This window comes from Magallana gigas, chromosome 10 (genome assembly GCF_963853765.1).
Source record: "Magallana gigas chromosome 10, xbMagGiga1.1, whole genome shotgun sequence".
Lineage (NCBI taxonomy): Eukaryota > Metazoa > Mollusca > Bivalvia > Ostreida > Ostreidae > Magallana > Magallana gigas.
The window spans coordinates 25,031,507-25,051,599 of record NC_088862.1 but is presented as its reverse complement, the minus strand read 5'-3'; the positions used below and the strand labels follow the sequence as shown (position 1 = coordinate 25,051,599).

The 20,093-nt window shown below is 32.4% G+C and overlaps 3 protein-coding genes and 1 long non-coding RNA gene across 4 annotated transcripts; 1 reads left to right on the top strand and 3 right to left on the bottom strand.

The window, feature by feature from the left end:
• Window positions 1-317: 317 nt before the first annotated feature.
• Window positions 318-12,607, bottom strand: LOC105335972 (ceramide synthase 2). The gene is made up of 10 exons (XM_034453782.2): window positions 12,403-12,607; window positions 11,489-11,612; window positions 10,300-10,406; window positions 8,422-8,479; window positions 7,974-8,024; window positions 7,476-7,568; window positions 4,912-5,040; window positions 4,399-4,505; window positions 4,027-4,183; window positions 318-3,704 (listed from the first exon to the last, which is right to left on the bottom strand). Exons 1-10 carry the CDS (start codon window positions 12,564-12,566, stop codon window positions 3,564-3,566), a joined length of 1,131 nt encoding a protein of 376 aa, XP_034309673.2. The 5' UTR covers window positions 12,567-12,607; the 3' UTR covers window positions 318-3,563.
• A 375-nt stretch (window positions 12,608-12,982) lies between these two features.
• LOC136272283 (uncharacterized) lies at window positions 12,983-16,371 on the top strand. Its single transcript, XM_066073634.1, has 6 exons — window positions 12,983-13,159; window positions 13,619-13,756; window positions 14,101-14,183; window positions 14,378-14,476; window positions 14,758-14,870; window positions 15,182-16,371. Exons 1-6 carry the CDS (start codon window positions 13,044-13,046, stop codon window positions 16,058-16,060), a joined length of 1,428 nt encoding a protein of 475 aa, XP_065929706.1. The 5' UTR covers window positions 12,983-13,043; the 3' UTR covers window positions 16,061-16,371.
• Window positions 16,372-16,426: 55 nt separating this feature from the next.
• On the bottom strand, window positions 16,427-17,431 carry LOC136272284 (uncharacterized). The gene is made up of 3 exons (XR_010710242.1): window positions 17,269-17,431; window positions 16,904-17,104; window positions 16,427-16,730 (listed from the first exon to the last, which is right to left on the bottom strand). It is a non-coding gene; the product is annotated as an uncharacterized lncRNA (long non-coding RNA).
• A 98-nt stretch (window positions 17,432-17,529) lies between these two features.
• On the bottom strand, window positions 17,530-19,808 carry LOC117682686 (uncharacterized). Its single transcript, XM_066073633.1, has 5 exons — window positions 19,601-19,808; window positions 19,183-19,292; window positions 18,877-18,996; window positions 17,772-17,889; window positions 17,530-17,667 (listed from the first exon to the last, which is right to left on the bottom strand). The coding sequence occupies exons 1-4, from the start codon at window positions 19,775-19,777 to the stop codon at window positions 17,868-17,870; spliced, it is 429 nt and encodes a 142-aa protein (XP_065929705.1). The 5' UTR covers window positions 19,778-19,808; the 3' UTR covers window positions 17,530-17,667; window positions 17,772-17,867.
• Between the last annotated feature and the right edge of the window lie 285 nt (window positions 19,809-20,093).

The window sequence follows — 20,093 nt, the reverse complement described above, 5'->3', positions numbered from 1 at the left end:
GGAAAGCTGCTTCCACTAAATTAAGTACTCGCTTTATGCCATCCATATACAATGTACGTATGACTTGTATTAATAAGAACACGTACATCCGAAAATAAAACTAGCTAATGTTAAATTGTTTGGAAATCAATAACCGTCAAATATTGAAAATGCCAAATACAGTCAGTTTAGCGGATTTCATACATGAAAATAATAATGAATATTATTAATACTTGAGGGAATTCTTTTCATTTTAATTTTAATAGATGCCAAAGTCTTCAGGGTCATTCAAAAATAGCATAAGGATAAGATTTAATCATGAACCAACACCATGCATCTTTCAGAGTCTACAAAATATGCATATATTTTTTTTTTCGCTTGATACATGTGCATGTACTGGTCAAAGCTATGAAAACTGCAAAATACACAAGCTTTCAATTTGAAAGGAAACCCCAAAATTATAATCTTATCTAAAAGTAATTAATTAATATTACAATAAAGAATATGAAAATATCAGGATTAAGATGCTATTTTTTTTAACTTTGATGAAAAAATAATACAACCCCCTCCCCCCACCAAAAAAAATTCAAGATACTGTGGAATCATTAAAATTCGTGGTAGCTCAATTTTCGTGGAATTCGTGGGTAGCCCTCTCCCACGAATTTAAATCCTCAACGAAAACAATTTTAGAAAGAGTTATCTTTGTTACTGAAACAGTAGGCTACGCATCCACGAAATTACATCCCCACGAATGAGCAAAAAAGTAATAATCCATGAAAATTGGCCCCCACGAATTTAAATGATTCCACAGTATGGATAGATTTGATAACAGTAAAATAGACTAGAGATGCAAGTTGTAAATAAAATATAAAAAAACAAGTAAAACAATAAAGAAATAATTGCTCATCATTTGTAAAGTACAAAAAAATACCTCGATCATCATTAGAAGCCGTGGCTAGTCTCCATAACACTTATCAATGCTAGCCAAGGGTTTACAATTCACTCGATCTGCTCAGTACATATGATTAATAACGAATTTAATGTAAACAAGAAAAGTTCAAAAGTTTGTTGAGTCCAGTGTTAACCAATAACCAGTAAGTGTAAAGGACAAAAGTTACTGATTTCTGTCAATGAAAAGTACTTATAAGCTATCAGATCATTCATCAATTAATACAAAAGAACTTAAAGTTGGTTATACAAGTATTTTTAAAAAAAAATTCTGATTTACATTAGCATGTACCTGTATGTATTATTTCTTCAATTCTGTATTTCAAATTTATGTACGGTATCAAAGCACACATTTAAAAATAAATGCCGTAATTGAAAAAAAAAATAACAAGATCTAAATAAATAATATTATGTCTAAATCAATATTCTCCTTTTCTTAACACTAGTACGTAATAATAATAATACATGTACCATAACAGTAAATGCAACATTTCATATGTGTCAATTTACATACTTTTAGTTTCATTAAGTATAAGGGTCAATCCTGATTGTCAATCAAAGATTAACTAAAATTCATGAACACTGGGATATATGAACTCTTCTAAAAGGAAAAGGTGGAAATTATAAAAAATAACATTAACAAAAAAATCCAAAAACAAAAACATCTAAAGGGGCCCTATCGACACTAACAGAATCTTGAAAATAAAATAAATACAAAGACAGTTCCCCCAACACCCCCTTCTTAAAAAAAAAAACAAACCCAAACAACCCACCCCCAAGAAAGAAAGAAAATAAAACACAAGTAAAAAATAATGACCCCCTAGTTCTAGGCTTAATATTGTATGTACATGTATACCAATGAAACTTGAAAGAAAAAAAATCAAGATTGCATAGAATTTTACCTAGGTTTGATAAATTAGAATTATGAACTACAAAACATACTGCCTTGAATGTTAAAAAAAAATAAAAAATGAAAAATTGTAAAACTCATGCTCATCTATAAAGCCATTGAAATAATATTAAAGCATGCCATTGGATTTGTATCATTATCATACAATTTTTGGGGCTGTTATTTTCATTTTTAAAACAAACAAATATATATTACCAGTACTCACCTAAATGTAAATGTCTAAAATGAATACGTCAATAAAAAGGACTGAATGATCGTGGAAAATTTATGACTTTATTAAATAATCTCCTTTTGTTAAAGAGCTCTGTATTAACACGTTATAGGAAATATTCAAGCTTTAAACCCTACTTGGATTCTACTTTTAATTAATACTCATAAATGTTTATGGCCAAAAGTATCAATCTCATTTTTAAAATCTTAATATATATTTAATGGGTAATGTGTTGACCATCAAGCCTGTTTAAAAAAACCCAGAGAAATAAAGGGTGCATATGCTGAACACAGTGTGATTATGAAAGTTATGAATGCATGGATATACCGTGCAAAAGAACATATTTTCATAGAGTCGCTGTTTTTTCAGCCAAATGAAATTTCATACGCATTTAATTTCCTCATTTCGTAATCTCTAAAATGAATCACATATCAAATCTGTATTTATTAATTAATACGTGGGTTAAAAATTCGACATGAATTCAATTTAATTGATTTGTACTGCCAATGAAAATTATGAAATTTTAAAATACTCAAGGAATATTTCTGCTCATACAGTAAACGGTGTCATTGCTGTTGGGAAGAAAGCATTAAAAAAACGATGACTGTAAACGTTATTTCTTTGTAAAATACATGTACTGTATACAGGGTTATTTTTTGCCCCGTGTTATCTTCACCCTTCTGCACTTGCAAATGGTTTCGCCATGTCTTGAATTCACATAGACAAAGTTATGTTTAAAGAGAGATAATTTGAGACATTGGAATTCACCCAATCTTAAATTTGCCAGCTGACATTGAGGGCAAAAGGGTTGAAAATAAAACGGGGGCGAATATTTCCCTGAATACAGTATATAGTTACCGATACTTTTTTGAGTTTTATTTTATACCAGTATCACTCATATGCCCTTAAATATGATATGAATTTTTTGGTCAAATTAAAAATGACTTGAGTTTTTCTTTTATTTGGTGTATGTTAAATATTTTAAAGAGAACTAGTTTATCCAATGATTATGTTAAGGTGCAGGCACAGTTCTAAAAATAAATGTAAAATTCGACCCTTTATGTTTTCTTTAAATAACAATTGCATAATAGGAGATTCAATTTTTGTTCCTTAAAAATAATTTGAACACATTAACATGAAGTCTTTTTCAGTATGATATCATACTCTTTACTACAAGAAGGTAGATTTTCATTGCAGCTTTAAAAAAAAACCTGTAAAAATTAGCGTTTCAAAGAGAACTACCATTTGAAGCTTTATACCAACATCATTATAAACCACCAATAAAGAAAAATTTGTTGAATGCATACTCTAGCACATTTTCCATTCTATGAGGAAATACAAAAAAATAAAAATAAATTACGACTATTTGCATATGTACACATTCAGAAGAAATAAGAAAAATTCTGAGCAAAACCAGCCTTCATATATCCATCTTAGATTCAAAGCACATAATTCTAAACAAAGAATCAAAGCAAAGCCTGAGGGAATGTTCCAATGACGGTATCTTGTGTTGCTCTAATAGGAGTTATCCTTGACGCCTTTGGATCTCTGTCTGGGTACCATGCGGCGTTTTTGTGGTGATTCAGCGGCATCTTCGGAGGCGGTGGTGTCGTCATCTGTACTGGACTCCGATTCACTGCGGCTGTCCTTTTTAAGCTGTAAATAAAAGGAAAAGCATGGCATTTTTGTCACAGAGATTGTTATTATTATGATCATATGAAGTTCAAAGAAAGGGGACTGATATGCTTGTCCTGGTTCGTAAAAAAAAAAATAGTTATTTCCCTTTACAAATCTTGCAATAAATAAACAAAAAATTAATATATAATACTTGTCTATTGCATTATACAATTAATCTTAGAATTTTTGGCCTGAGAAACTATATAAACATATATCTTTATTGAATATATTTTCTGCTTCAATTTATAAAATGTTAATTTTTCTTGGCCTTGACAGCTCTCGGTGTCCTTTTTACTCTTACCTCTCCCTCGGTAAACTTCTGCATGATAATCTTGAAGATCATGTAGCTCCATAAAATGTGCAGGATCTGAAGTACCACCAACAGAATGTTGAAGAAGTAGGCTGAGTAGAAGTGGCCCACTATCTGGTAAACCTCAACACTGGACGAGTACACCACCCTGTACAAAGTTAAAATACTGATTAAGCATTGATCTTATCTTTTTGATTTTTTCTTCTTGCATTCTTTCTCTCCATCTCTTTACATATAAGTGACAATCTTTATATTTCTGTTCCTTCTTACTCTCTTTCCAAAGCTGGATAGATGTCTTGACCTTCATTTCAACTGCATATTTAATCATGCAAAACTCTCTCTCTCTCTCCACACTTTACCTACCAGAATGGATATATGATAAGCCGGGTGATGATCCATACAATGACAAAGACGATGAAAAAGAATTCACACAGCATCTGTCGCTTGCAGTATTTAGCCATTTTGGCTGCCTGTAACAAACATTGCCTAGCAGTCTAAATCACATAAAATACCTTTTATAATATGTAATCACAATTCATGTAAATATATATTATGGCATTGCCAAGCACATGCACAGAAGGAATTAATTTTTTTAAATATAGTTTTATCATTCTGTTGGTTTTCTGGTTCTTTCTTCTTTCTTTCTGATTACAGTGAAATTATCTCTCCAAATATAATTTTGAGTAGATTTCTCTCTCTCTCTTCCTGATTACTCTGTCTGTCTGTCTGTCTCTCTTAGATCTATCTGTCTGTCTCTTTTTCTCTCAGATCTGTCTTTCTGTCTGTCTCAAAGTCATACTGTCTCTTAGATCTGTCTATTTGTCTCTCTTTCTTAGATCCTTTCCCTGTGTCCGGCTCTCTTTCTCTCTGACTTACCGCCATCCAGTAGTCCACGGCATCATGAACCACCAGAACCAGCGTACCGATCCTCACAAAGTTACAGCACCAGGAGAAGTACAGCAGCGCTATGGTTACCAGGTGGTGGACCACCATTTCTTTAAAGTCCTGCCAAGTCAGACTAAAGCATGTCACCATAAGTACAGTACAGCTACTATTCTTACTGACTGCATGCAATCTTAAGAAGGCTGGATGGCTGTGGCAATTTTTTAGACTATATGATACTCCTAAGAAAAAGAGTTCTGTTTAAAGATGTATATAGTAACTATTTTAAATATTCAAATTTTAAAAGATAATTATTATATTTACTCAATGATAGTTCACATCTACTGTAAATTCCTTATATTATGCGAGTACTTAATTCCACGATCCTGCTGTTTTTTTAATCAAATCACGAGAATATAAAATCGCGAACGCAGAACATTTATCCATATTTCTTATAGTTATCAACTCTCAACAGTATACAAATCATACATGAAAACTGAAGGAAAGTCTGAGTGTTAATTTGTTGACCATCTAGCCTCCTTAAACTGCTAATAGATAAACATTCTTTAAATGTCTAAAAGGACGAATCAATGTTTCATACTACAGAATTAATGGTCACCAGAAATTTACCTAAATTTACCTAAATCCAAGTACAAAGGAGATATGTAACACAGCTAGAGCTAAATCTGGACTGCCACAATGATATCCAAACCCAAAAGAAATTCCAAGGTTAGTACCGGGTACTTTTTAGTTTTGCAGAAAGAGAGATGTGTTTTACAGTTAATGGGTATATTCACAGGGAAGTATACCATATATATTGTGCAAATTGCATAAATCTTAATATAACTATAGTATCAGAGCAAGTATCATATATCATTCAAGATCCATATCATTAGAGATGGTTGAGGACATGTGATGTGTTTAATTTAGAGAGCCATGTCAAAATGTACTTGTATAACATACATACAAATGTAGAAAAAATTAACATATATTAGATCTTTTATTTTGAAAATGTCAAAGAGAAAGTTCAAATTCTCTAATATTTTAAAAAATTCATTTTCTTTATTTTCATGTAGTAATTCAAATAAATTACAAACATACAATTAAATATATATTTCCATCTATACTGTGTATTTTCTGCATGCACTCATTCTTAAGAAATATGTTTGTGAAAATTCTATCATTAACTGGCTTATGTCAATTCGTCTGCAAATTATTGTATTATTGTTAAAGAATTTACACATTTTTCTGCAATGCAAGAGGCCCTCAGACTTGCAGAGAACTCAATAAAAGCATTTAATGTATTAATTAATTTTAAAATTAATTGAATTGTAGAGTACTACACGGCATGCTTCATGCATCAATACCTATATGTATATAGTCTCATACCATTTTGATATATGTTCTATAATTACCTTTTGTTTGTGTCTAACATAAAGTACATTTACAGCATAATTAATTAAACATTTTCATTTATATAAATTATACATACGATATTTGAAAACTGAATATTCTAAAGACCAATATAAATTGTTATGATTTCTTTTTCCTTAAGCATTAGGCCAGAAAAAATTAAACATTAGGTTTTTAAAGCCAAAAGTTAAATCATTTTTTGAAAAGATAAACAAAATCATGAACCTCTAAGCTCTCTCTATCATCAGCAAATTTTATATCTATTCAGTGTACTGGTACATGTACTAAAAGGTTCTTTCTTGTACAACAGTATTAATTTTTAAAAATATTTTTTAAACTAAAATGGCACATAAACTAAATGCTTTTCAAAATGCAATTACATCTATCTATTTCTTGTGTCAAAACCAGGTCCTTGACTCAAAACAAGTTAAAATGACGCTGGTTTCAAGCGAAATATACACCGATTGCATAGTCTTAGCTCAAAAGCTAGACAAATCCTGTTGATTTCAAAGGGCCATGGCTGAGTGGCCTGCAATGAAATAGACAGGCCTACATCACATTGCCGTTTGACTCAACTACCCAAAGTCCAAGCTCTTGTTAAAATGGTTCTATATATCTTAATACCTCAAAAGGTACATATGCAGTTTTTTCATTATATACACATTTATTACTCTATCATTATGTAAAAATGATGCACCTCCATCCCCTTCATTAGCTAACCATCATCAAAGACTGGTTCATGGCAAGAATATTCACTTAGACTAGACTCTTGCGAACCTTATCAAATTTTAATGCACGTGAATAAAAGTTGGTTTACGGTGTATTAATATAGTTTCAGCAGTTATATGATTAAATTTTTTAACAGTTTTACATTACATGTATCATGTGTATTATAATTTTAAATAATTATACAAATTTAACCACAATTATGCCCAAAAAGTATGGAATTTGCTTCAGTGATGAAATATACTGAACTATTAATACAAATTGAATTGATTTCATAGTATTTTCCAAAACGAAAACCCTGAAAAATGTACATATATTAATAATGTATTGCTGGCACTGTATAATAGATGCAATATTTTGGACAATGCCAAGAGATTTCAATGCTCTGCAAAATCTCAAAATCATGAGCCCTTTCTTACCTTTCGTTTGTGGTCAGATAGTAAGGTGAAAGTCAAACTCCAGTAGAAGCCGAGCTCGATCATGTAAAACCAGTAGGCACCCTGGGATACGTGCTGTTGTTCAAGATATACAAGTACAATTAACCTTGTTCAACAAATACATGCATGAAATTTATCCTGTTCAAGAAATGCATTTATGAATTTAATCCTGTTCAAGAAAGGCAGGTATACTCAAGAAATACATATATGAATTTAACCCTGTTCCAGAAATACAAGACTTTAGTATGATTCAAACCTTGTTCAAGAAATAAATGTATGAATAACCCTGTTCATGAAATACATTTATGAATTTAACCTTGTTCAAGGAATGCATGAATGAATAACACTGTTCATGAAGTACAAATCTGAACACAAAGAAATAATAAAGGCTTATTTGTTTTCTATCAGTATATCTACAACAATTTACGTTACTCTTCAACTGAATTGTCATATCAAAACAAATTTAACCATCAATCTAACCTGTTTGGGCCAACCAATCCAACAATTCTTTGTCTCCCAGAACCAAGGTTTCTGAAACAGAGCAGAGGGAGGTACTGTAAATTCCTAATTAAACGCGAGGAATTAATATCAATATTAGAAAAAGATGTAAGGCCTAAGACCACTCTTACCGTAGTTTAACAAAGATTTACATAATTCATCGCTTCTTTTGAAGTAAATGTCTCACTTCATAGTCCTCGGTAAAACGAAACACTTATTAGGTTTGTTTTTAAATTACTGACTGACTACAGAAATATATCAGGTTGATCAGTCTATGAGACTGGTCAACCCAATAGATTTCTGTAGTCAGTCAGTAACAAACCTAATCATATATTTATAAAGTATATTGTTTTTAATTGACAAAAGCAGACATCAGATTCTGTTAAAAGCTTATTGATAAAAATCTATCCCATTTAATTGTGTTACTTACATCCCATAGTACACATACGCCGTAAATAAACATGGCACTGTAGAACATGAAGTGGTAGCTGAAAAAACAACAACAAAATCATAAAAATCATTTAATACCTGGTACATAAAATATCATCGACTTTTAAAATCATAAAAATCATATAATATTAATATATGGTTAGGTACATAAAATATTGTCCTCTTTTTAAATACTTTAGTAATACTGACTGCATGGTTGAAAAAAAATTGTTCCTTAAATACAAATTTTGACCCTAAAAATAAAATATACAGTTGAACTTCGATATCTCAAACACTGCTATTTTGAATACAATGGATATGTCAAAGTGATTTGTAACTCCCAACCACTTATTTTTTAAAGTATTTTACCCTTGATATCTCAAATACTCTGACAATGTCGGATATCTCAAAGATTTTTAAACAGTCCCATCTAGTTTGATACAACAAAGTTTGACTGTACCATAAATTAAGACCTTGAGATCATGAAATATCAAGTAAGTTGAAAAAAACATTCAATTGGACCTTGAGAAAAAATACAGGTAAATAAAAAACCTTGAAGCCTGACCTTCATATCACCAAATGGGAATTAAGTAAATTACTATTTATTATTTAATGTGAAAGAATTTTAATCACACAAAGCAAGAGCTGGATGGTTGAAAAATATTCTGGGGTTGTATGCATAAAAATTCATAACTGCTTAAGCATATTCTTAAGTACAGAATTTGTACTAAGCAGAATTGAAATTTGACTTAGCATATTGCTTAGTATGTTGCATAAAACTTCTCAACTCTTTAGCATATGCTTAGCATATTCTTAAATCTTAGAATTTTTATGCATACGACCCCTGGTTTTTAGACACTAATTTTGACCTAAAAAACCCCAAATGACCTTGAAGTCTGGCCTTGATATCACCAAATACAAAATAAATTTTCATTTTATTAGTTTTGGGAGAATTCAGATTATACCTTACATAGATATATTGCATAATTAGGAAAATTAATTCTGTTCTTAAAGACTCAAACCTTAAATGCTAGCACATATTTCAACCTTAAAAAACATAAAAATTGACCTTGAAGTCAAACCTAGAGATTAGGGAAAACAAATAAAGTTCAATATTATTAGTTTTTGGAGAATTCAAATCATATATATTATATATTATAACATGGACAGCATGTATAAGTATGAACAACTGTGATGATTAAAGGCTGTTATATGATGGGTTAATAAGGTTGCTGGGTGATGACTTAGGGTTGCTGGGTGATGGTGATGACTTAAGATTGTTCCATGATGACTTAAGGTTGCTAAGTGATGATTTAAGGTTGTTATGAGATGTAATGACTTAAGGTCTTTGATTAAAGGACATTGAGACCTAATGTTAAGTTGCTGGGTGATAACTTAAGGTTGTTGAATGATGACTTAAGGTTTTTGGGTATTGACTTGAAGTTGTTGCGTGATGACTTAAAGTTGCCAGGTGATGACTTATGGCTGTTGTGTGATTGCTTAAGGTTGCTAAGTGATGATTTAAGGTTGTTATGAGATGTAATGACTTAAGGTCTTTGATTAAAGGACATTGAGACCTAATGTTAAGTTGCTGGGTGATAACTTAAGGTTGTTGAATGATGACTTAAGGTTTTTGGGTATTGACTTGAAGTTGTTGCGTGATGACTTAAAGTTGCCAGGTGATGACTTATGGCTGTTGTGTGATTGCTTAAGGTTGCTATGTAATGATGTGAGGTTATTGGGTGATGACTTAAGGTTGCTGGGTGGTGACTAAATGTTGTTATGTGATAACTTAATTTAAGATATATGTGATGACTTCAGGTTGCTGGGTGATGACTTAAGGTTGCTGAGTGATGGCTTAAGGATGTGGAGCACTGACCTGCACTCAGTGAATTTCTGCATGGTACTGGGACTGTCCTGTTTCCCCCGTCGTCTGAGCCAGCGCAGCACCTGTCTCTCCGACAACTCTGTCTTCTTTGTGACCTCCTGAAAATGTCAATGTCATAAGTCCTGAGAGAAGAATGGTAGTATACTGTCTGGGTTCTACAGAATCCATTAAGCCTGGGGATATTGAGCATTTTATAGAAGATTTTGAAGTCCTGGCCTCAGGATCATGAAGTAATTTCAGACTTAAGTCAAAATTTCAGTCAATCAAAATATGATTGTTTGTCATGAAATGACAATTGAAATTTGTAACAACGTTATATCAAAACACATTTAATAGCATTTAAATTATGTCAGTTTTTTTTTTTAATCAAGAGACATTAGTACAGCGAGTAAAACATTTAATTACTGAAGTCTGAGATTGCTTCATGATCCTGGGGTCTGATGTATGTAGTGAAATCGATTCTACAGATTCCTTAATTTCTGTTGAGCTTATGATAAAACTGTCTGGTCGAGAGATCTAAAGTCCTAATACATGTAGTGGATAAGATTCCGCAAAATCCATTAAACATATATGCGGTACTTTTATTAACAGTGTTTGCTGGGAGATCTAATTAGTCTTTAGTATTTATGTATGTACTAGAAACAATTCTACAAAATCCATTATCATGTCCTTGGGACTTATAATACATGGTTATATAGTTACATATTGGTGAGATACTGAGATAAGAATGAGAAATGAGGGGGTAATGCATATCTACATGCAGATTAATCTTATATGTGTATTAATAAAAAATATATCTCTGCATTCAAAGAAGTCACTATCTACAATACCTCAATAAGTTGATACTTTGATATATTAGATGTAAAGATAGAAAAGTAGGAACACCATTGGAAGAAAAATGGAGAGAGAAAGAAAGAATGGAAAGAAAAAAGAGAGAGGAAAATTACTTTAAAAGACAGATGGTAAAAGCTGAGGATAAAAACAGTTTCACATGTAGCAGTTTTTTTTCTTGAGCTTTTCAAACAAGGAAGAGATATGAGACAGGGAAAGAGAAAGAAAGATCTGAATGACAGATAGTGTGAGCTCAACTGAACAAAGTTTCAGCTTCCTGTTTATCAAGCATAAGAGAGAGAGAGAGAGAGAGAGAGAGAGAGAGAGAGAGAGAGAGAGAGATATTCACCTTGATGGATTTAGTAGTTGTCTTCTTGGATTTGTACAGCTTTTCCAGCTCGGGAACATGAGACAGGGGGAGGCTCTTCCTCACCCTGATTCCCAAACATTTTGCAATAGGAATCACTATCAACCTACAATTATAATAACAATCTCATCCACCCTTCAATCGCATGTACAATTTTATTACCTTTTTTACAGAGTAACTGAACATTTTAGGCAGGTGAATACATAAAAGATTGCAGATATACACATATTTATGAAATATTGAGGGTAAATATTGATACTGCTATGGAAACACATTTTTAAGGAGATTAATATTGGGGATATCGTTTTATTGCTACATGTTGCTAGGGAGATATCCTTTTAATTGCTAGGGGAATATCCTTTAAATTGCAAGCTCACTCAGTCTTAGTGTTGGACAGCAAATCAAGGAGTGTACGCTTAAACATAAAACAACAGAAGCAACTTGTTAAACTACCTGGTTCTATGACCAAATTATCAAATGAGACTGCATGCAAACAATCAGTTGTTCACTTACATTGGATGCTATGATTTTGTTCTCTGATGCATAATCAACTTTGAATTAATAAGGTTTAAATAAATATTGTACTGTTATGTCACTGTGTGGTACAAAAAAATGCTTAGTACACAATCATAATAATTATAAGGTTGGCCTATATAACTGACGGTTTGTATTTTAGCCCGCATAACATTAAAACATGCAGAATTGACACAACATTTTTTCTTCTTTTTTTAATTTTCCATTGAAAGTTTTAATTTCATTGAAATTGTGCAGGGTTAATATAAAATATTAAATGATAAATCAAGATATTTCAATTTTAAAATGTAGTACACAAACGATATCATGCATGCATTACAAACTAAAATGTCCGGTGAGCTGAGGAAATTCGGAATGCATACCTCTCGGACAAGAACCGAATGATAAGAAGAACAAGTCCGATAAACATCGATAGTAATCCTATATCTTCAATCTGTGGAATATAAATATTTGGGTCGTCATTTCGCAAATCTAACCAAGTTACTCCTTCGGGAAACCAAAATTTCTCACTCCATAACATATCCATGGTTGGTTTGGATATTATGAAAATTAGCCGCCAAAACTTCCGTTTTTAGCAAAAGTTAAACTGATATCGGATTTATTTTCCGGTTGCCAGCAAACATGTTTTTAATATCATAGAGATATGCAAATGAATCCTCACAGCAAATATCCCGTTAGTTCCTAGTCCTTAAGACCCTTTCAACTTATGCATACATTTGTTTGAAGTATTATAATAAGTAAGACCTTTTTCTTTATAAAATGAGGCCCATGCGCCACGTTGCTCATCTGGGCAACTCCTATAAAGTGTCATACATCTGAAATAGACACAATACAATAGATAATTTACAAAAAGAGACTCACTATAATTTTTCTGTTTCGGATCTGTCTATACCCATTACTGCTTATATATATATATATATTTTTACTGTTTGATCATATGAATAGGGTCGGAAAGTCTCGTTTACTTTCACTTTCGATTTACAACTTCCGGGCAGCAGACGAGATGCCGCTATGTTTTGCATTCGGATGCAATCATATGACAGGGGCGAAAAGAACGTGCAGCTTGTTTAGATTTCCAACAAATCCGAAGGAAAGGAATAAGTGGATACAGAGGTGCAGGTAAATATGCAATTTCACCTGTTTTATTTTGAAAGTAGATAAGAAAAGCGTAAATCAAGGTCACGGTGCAGTGTGTATGCTAAAGTCCACTGTACTGTCATTTCCACGTGAAAAGTTAATGGATTTAGTTTTGTAACGAGATCTTTCAAACTGTACTTTACATCGCCAAGTCTGAGTTAAATTTGCAGCATAATTCTTTTGTGATAATATTAAATATAGTTGGATGCATGTGATGTGTTTGTGCGCGAGAGAAGAATAGCTAGGTTGATGAGGGTGATTGGCGCAATAGGCATTTTGAATTGTTTTAAATTTTAAGGAAATAACAAATAGTAAATCTTTAAAAAAAGGAAAGTTAAGAAATAAAAAAAACACCACCAAATATTTGTAAAGATGGCGGTCCAGTTTGTATTATACCTATGTTAAAATCCTCTGTTAACATGGTTAATCTTGTCTTTACAGGAGAGCAGATAGAGACTATACCGCCAACGACAGGCTGTGTAGCTGTCATTTTAAGGATGGTGTAAAGGAAAATGGACCAACAATTTTTGCTTATAGCAAAAATCTTGGTTGCTTTCCAGACCATTCTAAGCCAAAAAGGTAAAATGTTTAGAACTCTACATTGACCATGAATAGTTTAAGTTTATGTACTACTTTACACAGTGGAAGCACTCTTCTTGACTTGTACTTTTTGACTCAATCATCTCTCTCTGTGTTTACTTATTTGACAATTTCACTGAGCTGTAGGATAGAGAATTTTAATTTTTACTTATGAACTTATAATAATATCCCTTCTCTCCTTAAAGGGAGGAAGTTGTACACAATAATGTATATCAACAATAATTTACGATTCCAAGTACTGGTACAATTTAAATCACATGAAGCAAATGTGTTTTTATTTTTCAAAAAAAAAAAATGCAACAGTATGTCATTCAATTTTACAGACTTAGACTTGTTGAAGGAGAAATAGAAGAGAAAGCAAAATCAAACCATGAACACTGTAATGATGCTCCAGATTCCTTTGAAGGTTATACGTTTTTCATATTCTTACACTTTACTCCCATGCAGAAACATCAGAATACTTGGTCTTGCTTGCGAAAGTTTTAAATGAGATATTCTTAATTAATAATATATGTGAATAAAGAATGGAGTATAAACATTTTCACAATGAAACCATTAATGACCAAAAAAAACCATAAAATTAATTTGTTTGGTTTGCAGATAGAACAGGTCCTGTGGAAACATTGTCCAAAGATGTGCAAGGCACCAACACTGATCATGATCACTGCTATGCTGTTTCTTTACCGGAGACATCAGAGGGTACACATGTTCTTAGATAAATTAATTACTTAATTATAATTTGAATCATTAGGGAAAGAAAAATATGAGCAAACTTCAAATTTCATTACTCAAAATATGACATTACAGTAAAAATGAAGTTTCTATAACAATTTTCTGTATGTCTATAGTTGGAGGAAATGGGCATATTAACTTATTCTATTATATGCCTGCAGACAAAGGCTTATATTCTCTATTAAACATTTCTCAACATAAGTAAGATTTAAAGAAAAAATTGCTTATAGCTTTTGTTAACATTACAGAAAGTGTAAATGATTTGGAAGAAAAAGTCAAAGACCTCCAAAGAGAATTAGAATCTCTAAGATTAAGAAAACAACCTTTTACCATAAGAAACATAATACAAGACCCAGACAAGGTTTGTTACACGAGTGTATTCCACAGATTCAAATTGACTGTTCTATACATGTTTTTTTTTAAAGAAAAAAGATAATGTATCGAGTTGTTGATTTTGTAAATTATATATATACATTGTAGTTCTTAAAGATTAATTTGTTCTATATAACTATGATTTCACAGGTAGAACATAACATTTTCATACTGCATGTACTGATAGAGCTTTTAGTTCTACCTGAAAAAGATGGTTAAAATTCCTAACTAAAAGTATATCACATGTAATATAGTGATAGTATGAATAAAATTATTTGACATGCATGTTTTAATTTACAGATGCTATTATATACATCATTTCCCACCGAGGTATTCAATGTGTTGGTCAATGTTTTGGAGAGGATGCGTCCATTTAACTATTTCAGTGGATGGACAGTACAAGGATTTAGTACCAGTGACCAACTCCTTATGACCCTTATGAAATTGCGTCTGAATCTCAGGGATCTAGATTTGGCGGAAAGATTCAACACCAGCAAATCTACAGTATCCAATATCTTCAATACATATGTTGCAGCGCTTCATGAAATTCTATTCGAAGGAGTGATGAAAACTGTAGGAATACCTTCCCAGTTAAAGTGCAAAGGATCAATGCCAAAATCATTCGAGGAGTTCTCCTCGGCAAGAATCGCTATGGATGCCACAGAGATTACCCAGGATGTACCCTCAAATATGAACAGCCAGTCCTTATCTTATAGCAACTATAAAAGTCGCCATACAGCAAAGGCTGTTACTTGTGTAGCACCAAACGGGGCACTTGTGTATTGTTCCGAACTCTATCCTGGTTCCACCTCTGATGCTGCCATAGTCGATCATTGTGGAGTTTTGGATATGTTAAAGCCAGGTGACATGATCCTTGCAGATAAGGGGTTTAACATTTTCGACAAACTTCCATCAGGTGTAACATTAAACATACCACCTTTCCTTTCATCAAAATCTCATTTTACAAAGGAAGAAGCACAGTTATGTTACAAGATTGGGAGAAGTCGAATTCACGTGGAGCGTGCAAATGAAAGAATCAAGAACTACTGTATTCTAGACCATATACCTTCACAATACAGACATTTGTCCACAAAGATTTTTCAATTATGTGTGGCACTTGTAAATTTGCAATCTCCCCTACTGAAGGAAATAGCCGATAAATATGAAATTCCTAATTAGTGTAATTCTGAGCTTCAGACCATGTCTTATACCATGTCCAAAGATATCTTTGCTTTGACATTTTGCTTAGGCCTATAGTAAATTTATTTTTTTTATTTATTAATGCCTCAAAGTTCAAAATATTTTATAATGTAAATATTTTGAAACACCTCTTCCATCTTGTCAAATGATGAACACAGGTGTTGGAAATAATAATCTGGGGCAGAGTGTAGATATATGTAGCACTTGTTAAACTTTTGCTGTACACTACTACATGAATGATGATGTGTAGTTAAGGTCATTTCGTTATTAACCACTTTTACAAACTGTGAACTGACACATGCTGATGTTTGCTTTGATCAGAATTAAACAGTTAAACAAAATGAATTGTTTTGTCTAGAGTAATTTAATGTATCAATAGGAAAATAAACAGTAAATAGAAAATTTCTGAATTACAGTCTGCCAAGTTTTTAATTAAGAGAGGGTAAAAAAACATTGAAATAAAATTCAATCATGTTTTTCAAGTGGCATTGCCATGAGTCATCTTTAAGAATGCGAATAACTTCCATACTGACTGGTGTCCAAACCACGAAATCACAACATGAAGTTCCTGTTAGATAAAGTTGGCCTTGAACTTGATGCCAATAATCATGGCTCTCTTTGAGACGCAAAGTGCCCTCAGAGTCGCACTCTAAAATATTAAGAAAAATTATTAAAGAAAAACTCACAAGAGCTAAAATTTACTAGGTTTCATTAACGCAATCAAACCTAAGGATGGGTTATTGGTAACATACAGATTTAATTTTAACCTCAACATAATGAATGTTTTGTATGCAAATCTTTCTAATCAATCTCTGAACCTACCTAGAAAAAAATCTTTCAAGTTTGCACAAGCATCCTTTATGGACATCGCTCTTGCTGAAAACGGACATTTCACCTCTAAAATTGCTGGTGATGCTGTCAGTTTACTTTGAAGGTGGACATTCATATTACACGTTTTAGGATCACCCTGGACAAATCCATCAGGAGAAGCTCCAAGAACTCCTGATTCATGGAGCCAAATACCTTTAATTGAAAGTAAAATAAAATGTTTCATAAACTGTATCATAAATTAGTTTCATATCACATAATTAAAAAAAAATGATTCAATCAATAATAATGATTCAAATGAACATTGAAGATGAACAGGTTTTATGCCAAGATTTGAGTTTGACAGTATAAATGTTTACCTGTCTGCAATACAGACACCTCTGAAAGCTTACAATAGCTATCTATTGCAACCTTTTCATGTGTAAGTCCCCACTGAATAGAAGGTCTCTTCTCAAGATTGTAAGCACTGAGTAACCTTTTCTTCAAGGATAAAGTTAGCCTAAAAATAAAATTAAGATTCTAAATTATTTCTTATTATAATAAAAAAGATTTAGATAAAAGATTATAGTTATTTAAGAAATCAATATATGTTGAAATCAATGAATTACTGATTTCTCCTGATTGCTCCGATAACTTGCCCAAAATTTGATGCAGTTATTCGTAACTTGCGAACAGCTGCCCATAACGAATTCTCTCGTTGACCTGTAGTCATCCATGCAGTCTTAATGACATTTTCCGAAGAAATAACAAGCTTATCCCTATTGCAATGAACCAGAAAAAAAAATTATTATTACATATTTATAGATTGAGAGATGAGATAGAGAGAGAGAGAAAGAGAGCAGTATTATAATTTCAAAAGTACCTCAGATATGAAGACTTGCACTGGGCATTCATGTACTCTTCACTTGTAAGCTGGTCCTCAATAAGTAATGCTGGCATTTCCTCACATTCAGGTTCTTTAGACAAAATCCAATGCATAGCTGCAAAGATTAAATAAAGAAATCATATGGCCAACAAAAGGATGTCATAGTTTTCATATGAACATGTGTAATCAATATAGGTGTAAGTGTGACAATTATGTATATAAAAAAAAAATGATATTGCCTTGATAAAAAAATTTCTCGACAATGCTTGTGTCAATTGGAATATATATCATTAGGTTAACCATATTTAACAGAAAGATGAATTATGTTGCGAGATCATTTTTCCTGCATAGATAATTTTCTTTACATATCAGTTGTTGAAATATTCATTTAATGAATGTTTCTTAAAGCTGAACACCACCTGTAAATAAGCACAGTCACACAGGTATCTATCTACAGCTATATAAACCCTTTGATTTTAACTTGTGGCCGACATTTAGTGTTCCTTTCATGGTCTTTGGATTTTATGCATTTATTTCTTTAAATATTATATGTGCAAATTCTATTTGTAAATAGCATTGCGAAGCAAGATTTACATCCTCACGGGTGAGACCTCTTCACCGATATACTTTTAACTGATATGAGAGCTGCAGCTTTTAAAGGGGATGTAGGGATAACAGTGGTAAAAGAGAAATATGGCGGACAATTAATGCATATTTACAAAAAGGTGTTCAGCTTGAAAAGTTCAATAATTTTTGTTACATGCACATGCAAACTGAAAGAAACAAAGGCTTTTTTGAAAATAAATTCATATTCATGCACAACATTAATACAATATTTACGTAAAAATAAAAGGGCCTCATATAGAGGAAACAGTTTTCCCTCAAACAGGGATAAAATGATAATTGTTGATCAAACCTGTAAATCTACCCAAAAGACCTAGCTGATCATACAAATATGATCTGTCGGCATCTGTCATCTCTCTTTTTAATGCTCTGAATTCACATTTTATAGAAATGGTATAATTATGGTTTATAAAAATCTGATTTTGCCTAGCACTGACATTTTAACAAAATATATTGCATAAGTGTCCTGGTGATTTACCTATAATCTTGTTGCCTGGGTGGATACATTTCCGCCATGGTTGTTGTGGATTTGGGAGGTGCCGATTTTGGATGCTTGATCCAGCTGCACTTCACATCTGTCTTACTTGCTCTTTTATATCTTAAATATCATCATTAATCCCAATGTTTAGATAAGCTATCATATAGATTTATTCTTTAAACTGAACTTAATAGACACTGGAATGCAAAAAATCAGCTGACAATATACATTTAACACTTATTACAACCATGATTAACACAAGAATGCTGATTTACATGTGTATGATAATAGATTAGTAATGATTACCCAAACAGAAGTGCAGCAGCTACATGGTGGCAGCGAAACTGACCCATAGGGCATTCACAGGTTGATGATATAATTGTTCCTGCATCATCATCTTCATTTTCCAGAAATATCTTTGTAAAAAATTAATGAAATGTCTGTGAAGCAACTTTGCGTGTATGAATATATTGACATATTGTATTTATAGTGGGAAATACTTATACATATTATTAAAAACAAATATATCTATTAAAGACTAAAAGTGGGGGTAGGGGTTATTTACAACGGCAACAATGACGAACTTAAGGTTAAAAATATACAATGTAGCACATTTCTTGATCGCAGAAAGCGATATTGTTAACTTAAAGAAAAAATTCGATGCATAGTTTTACCCTGGTTGATTAAATGTAGGGATGAAGACGGCTAAATATTTTGTACATACCTGAACTTTGTATGAAGTGTCTCGCATTGAAGCTTGAACCACCGCCGATATCACGTGATATTCTTTGTCTAAAACGAACTTTAACACCCTGGCGCTATCCACGGCTTTCTCGCTCTTCCTAGTAAGCTTTGTATGACCATCTACATATCGCGCCCAGTATATTATTGATAGCGCCATTATTGCAGCAACTGCCCGGAAGTACGTTTTCTCGTTATATCTCGCGGGTCACATGACGAGAATTTCCGACCCTATTCAAAATCACGTTTCGCATATGACTTTCTGTGTACCCTAGCTATATAGCTGTACATTGTAAATGTACGTGTGGACACAGGAACCTGGATTTATTTATTTGTCTGATAATGAAAAAATATATACTCTCTACCTTTGTCAGGAGCCTGTGTGTGAGGAGTCTTCTGTAATAAACATGCAGTAATTCAGGGCCGAGGCCGGTTTTGAAGATCCCAATTTCGAAACGGAATTAAAATGGTTTTGG